The 4,510-nt window shown below is 44.7% G+C and overlaps 1 protein-coding gene across 1 annotated transcript in view; it reads right to left on the reverse strand.

Annotated features, from left to right (window-relative positions):
- Positions 1-315: 315 nt before the first annotated feature.
- Positions 316-4,510, reverse strand: part of LOC139567418 (ubiquitin-like modifier-activating enzyme 6) — a gene marked incomplete at both ends in the record, with an annotated part of 7,151 nt that continues 2,956 nt past the window's right edge. Inside the window, 6 exon segments of the mRNA XM_071388778.1 lie at positions 316-379; positions 522-573; positions 779-907; positions 1,045-1,125; positions 3,131-3,220; positions 3,577-3,682. Coding sequence (XP_071244879.1) covers positions 316-379; positions 522-573; positions 779-907; positions 1,045-1,125; positions 3,131-3,220; positions 3,577-3,682 — 522 coding nt within the window.

The following is a 4,510-nucleotide window of genomic DNA, read 5'->3' on the forward strand; positions in this document are numbered from 1 at the left end:
GATAGCTAGCAGTATAGCTATGATAGCTAGCAGTATAGCTAGGATAGCTAGCAGTATAGCTAGCAGTATAGCTAGCAGTATAGCTAGGATAGCTAGCAGTATAGCTATGATAGCTAGCAGTATAGCTAGCAGTATAGCTAGGATAGCTAGCAGTATAGGCAGTATAGCTATGATAGCTAGCAGTATAGCTAGGATAGCTAGCAGTATAGCTAGGATAGCTAGCACCATAGCTAGTATAGCTAGCAGTACAGCTAGCAGTATAGCTAGTATAGCTAGCAGAATAGCTAGTATAGCTAGTATCGTTGGTCTACTCACAGTGAGTCCTTCAAGTCAAACTCTATGGGAGACGGGGGTCTTTTAGGTGACTGCCAGAATAAACCTGCAGAACAAGGACAGAGATAAGAAGACTGGACAATATAATGGCCTGCAAAAGTCTTTGTTGTGTGGTTGTGGATTGACGGCAACAGGTAATCTATAGACATAAAGGTACTAAAAGCTCTTTGTTTGTTAGAGATACTTACTGCCGTCCTTTAACCGAGTGTCCAGGGGGAAGGAGTGCAGCAGCTGTAGAGCCTACATGAGAACACACACACACACACACACACACGCACACACGCACACACGCACACACGCACACACACACGCACACACACACACACACACACACACACACACACGGAAACAAGGTTATGGTGTGTGTGTGTGTCTGCGTGTGTCTCTTTGTGTGTCTGCTGTCAGTGTGTGTGTGTGTGTGTGTGGGGGGGGGGGGTAACGTTACCTTCCTCTTGAAGTACTTGTCGAATTTGAGGCGTGCCAGAATGATACAGTGTTCCCATTGGCTGGGCCGTCGACTCAGCAGCTTGACTACCTGGAACGCCCCCTCCAGAGTCTCCCTCTGCTGCATCCTCTACACACACACACACACAGACACAGACACAGACACACACACACACACACACACACGCACAGACACAATCAAACACATCAAACACAGTGCAATTTCTTTTTTTTGCAACCCGAGTCATGAGTAGAAGCTGTTCCCACCTGTAGCACGGCTTCTGCTGAGGAGTGGGTCTGCCAGAACATATTGTAGATGGTGGGCTTGTGGGCAAACGCACTCTCAAACTACAGACAGAGAGACAGAGGGAGAGGGTGGAGAGTGGAGAGAAAGTGAGAGAGAAAGACGGAAAGGGAGAGAGGGAGAGAGTGGAGAGAAAGTGAGAGAGAAAGACGGAAAGGGAGAGAGGGAGAGAGTGGAGAGAAAGTGAGAGAGAAAGACGGAAAGGGAGAGAGGGAGAGAGAGGAGAGAAAGAGCGAGAGAAAGACGGAAAGGGAGAGAGGGAGAGAGAGGAGAAAAAGAGCGAGAGAAAGAGCGAGAGAAAGGGAGAGAGGGAGAGAGAGGAGAGAAAGAAGAGATAGAAAGACAGAAAGGGAGAGAGGGAGAGAAAGTGAGAGAGAAAGATGGAAAGGGAGAGAGGGAGAGAGAGGAGAGAAAGAGAGAGAAAGACGGAAAGGGAGAGAGGGAGAGAGAGGAGAGAAAGAGAGAGAGAAAGACGGAAAGGGAGAGAGGGAGAGAGAGGAGAGAAAGAGAGTGAGAAAGACGGAAAGGGAGAGAGGGAGAGAGAGGAGAGAAAGAGCGAGAGAAAGAGCGAGAGAAAGGGAGAGAGGGAGAGAGAGGAGAGAAAGAAGAGATAGAAAGACAGAAAGGGAGAGAGGGAGAGAAAGTGAGAGAGAAAGATGGAAAGGGAGAGAGGGAGAGAGAGGAGAGAAAGAGAGAGAAAGACGGAAAGGGAGAGAGGGAGAGAGAGGAGAGAAAGAGCGAGAGAAAGAGCGAGAGAAAGGGAGAGAGGGAGAGAGAGGAGAGAAAGAAGAGATAGAAAGACAGAAAGGGAGAGAGGGAGAGAAAGTGAGAGAGAAAGATGGAAAGGGAGAGAGGGAGAGAGAGGAGAGAAAGAGAGAGAAAGAGCGAGAGGGAGAGAGAGGAGAGAAAGAGCGAGAGAAAGACAGAAAGGGAGAGAGACAACAAATCAAAATTAAATCAAATGTTATTTGTCACGTGCTCCGAATACAACAAGTGTAGACCTTACCGTGAAATGCTGAATACAACAAGTGTAGACCTTACCGTGAAATGCTGAATACAACAAGTGTAGACCTTACCGTGAAATGCTTACTTACAAGCCCTTAACCAACAATGCAGTTCAAGAAATAGTTAAGAAAATATTTACCAAATAAACTAAAGTAAAACAATTTTTTTTAAGTAACACTAAATAATAATAACAAAGCTATATACAGGCAGTACCGGTACCGACTCAATGTGCAGGGGTACAGGTTAGTCGAGGTAATTTGTACATGTAGGTAGAGGTAAAGTGACTATGCATAGATAATAAACAGCGAGTAGCAGCAGTGTACAACATGTGTAAATGGTCCGGGTGGCCATTTAAATAATTGTGTTCAGGGTGTTGTCCTCAACATAATCTAGAAACCCTCCAAATTAGAATGGAACATAGCCGGTTAGATTAGTCCTATCACCTTGTCCCTTGCCCATTGGATGGTGCGTTCTATAGCCTGGTTCCTCTCTAGGTTTCTTCCTAGGTTTTGGCCTTTCTAGGGAGTTTTTCCTAGCCACCGTGCTTCTACACCTGCATTGCTTGCTGTTTGGGGTTTTAGGCTGGGTTTCTGTACAGCACTTCGAGATATTAGCTGATGTACGAAGGGCTATATAAAATAAACTTGATTTGATTTGATTCTATAACAACCAGTTCGATTAGTCCGATCACCTTGTCCCTTGCCCATTGGATGGTGTGTTCTATAATAACCAGTTAGATTAGTCCTATCACCTTGTCCCTTGCCCATTGGATGGTGTGTTCTATAATAACCAGTTAGGACTAATCTATCACCTTGTCCCTTGCCCATTGGATGGTGTGTTCTATAATAACCAGTTAGATTAGTCCTATCACCTTGTCCCTTGCCCATTGGATGGTGCGTTCTATAATAACCAGTTAGGACTAATCTATCACCTTGTCCATTGGATGGTGTGTTCTATAATAACCAGTTAGATTAGTCCTATCACCTTGTCCCTTGCCCATTGGATGGTGTGTTCTATAACAACCAGTTAGATTAGTTCTTTCACCTTGTCCCTTGCCCATTGGATGGTGTGTTCTATGACAGCAGGGAAAGACTTGAGGGTGCAGAACGGAATCTCCTCTTCTGGTGGGTCCCTCTGTCAATACACAAAGATATGGACATTCAAAAACACAGGCATCTGGTTATACATGGCTGGTACGACCATTGAGAGAGACAGAGAGACAGAGAGACAGAGAGGCAGGCAGACAGACAGGCAGGCAGACAGACAGGCAGGCAGACAGGCGGTACGTACATGGCTGGTACGACCATTGAGAGAGAGAGACAGAGAGACAGACAGGCAGGCACACAGACAGACAGACAGGCAGACAGACAGGCAAACAGACAGGCAGACAGACAGGCAGACAGACAGAGATGCAGGCAGACAGACAGGCAGACAGACAGACAGGCAGACAGACAGGCAGACAGACAGGCAAACAGGCAGACGGTACGTACATGGCTGTTGTAAGACTCGGTCAGGTTGGGCACGATGATCTCCGTGTGTCCTTTGGTTCCCATGGTACCGGAATCCAGAAGAGCCTTCTGATTGGATACACTGCGGCTGTGGGGAAAACCAATCAGAGAGAGGCAAAACATTACACATGATCAATTAGTGTTGATTAATAATCCCAGTCTATCCCCTCCCCCCCTCAATTCAATAAAGAAAACATGATTTACCCCTGATGTGAAGTTACTCAACAACAATATACCAACATACCACAACTATTCTGCAATGACACACAACCATTCACTATCACATAACCTGATATAGATACCATACAACCATTCACTATCACATCACCATAACCTGATATAGATACCATACAACCATTCACTATCACATCACCATAACCTGATATAGATACCACACAACCATTCACTATCACTATAACCTGATATAGATACCATACAACCATTCACTATCACATCACCATAACCTGATATAGATACCATACAACCATTCACTATCACATCACCATAACCTGATATAGATACCACACAACCATTCACTATCACATCACCATAACCTGATATAGATACCATACAACCATTCACTATCACTATCACTATAACCTGATATAGATACCACACAACCATTCACTATCACCATAACCTGATATAGATACCATACAACCATTCACTATCACATCACTATAACCTGATATAGATACCACACAACCATTCACTATCACCATAACCTGATATAGATACCATACAACCATTCACTATCACATCATCATAACCTGGTATAGATACCATACAACCATTCACTATCACCATAACCTGATATAGATACCATACAACCATTCACTATCACCATAACCTGATATAGATACCACACAACCATTCACTATCACATAACCTGATATAGATACCACACAACCATTCA

Source organism: Salvelinus alpinus, unplaced genomic scaffold, assembly GCF_045679555.1.
Source record: "Salvelinus alpinus unplaced genomic scaffold, SLU_Salpinus.1 scaffold_488, whole genome shotgun sequence".
NCBI classification, from domain to species: Eukaryota; Metazoa; Chordata; class Actinopteri; order Salmoniformes; family Salmonidae; genus Salvelinus; species Salvelinus alpinus.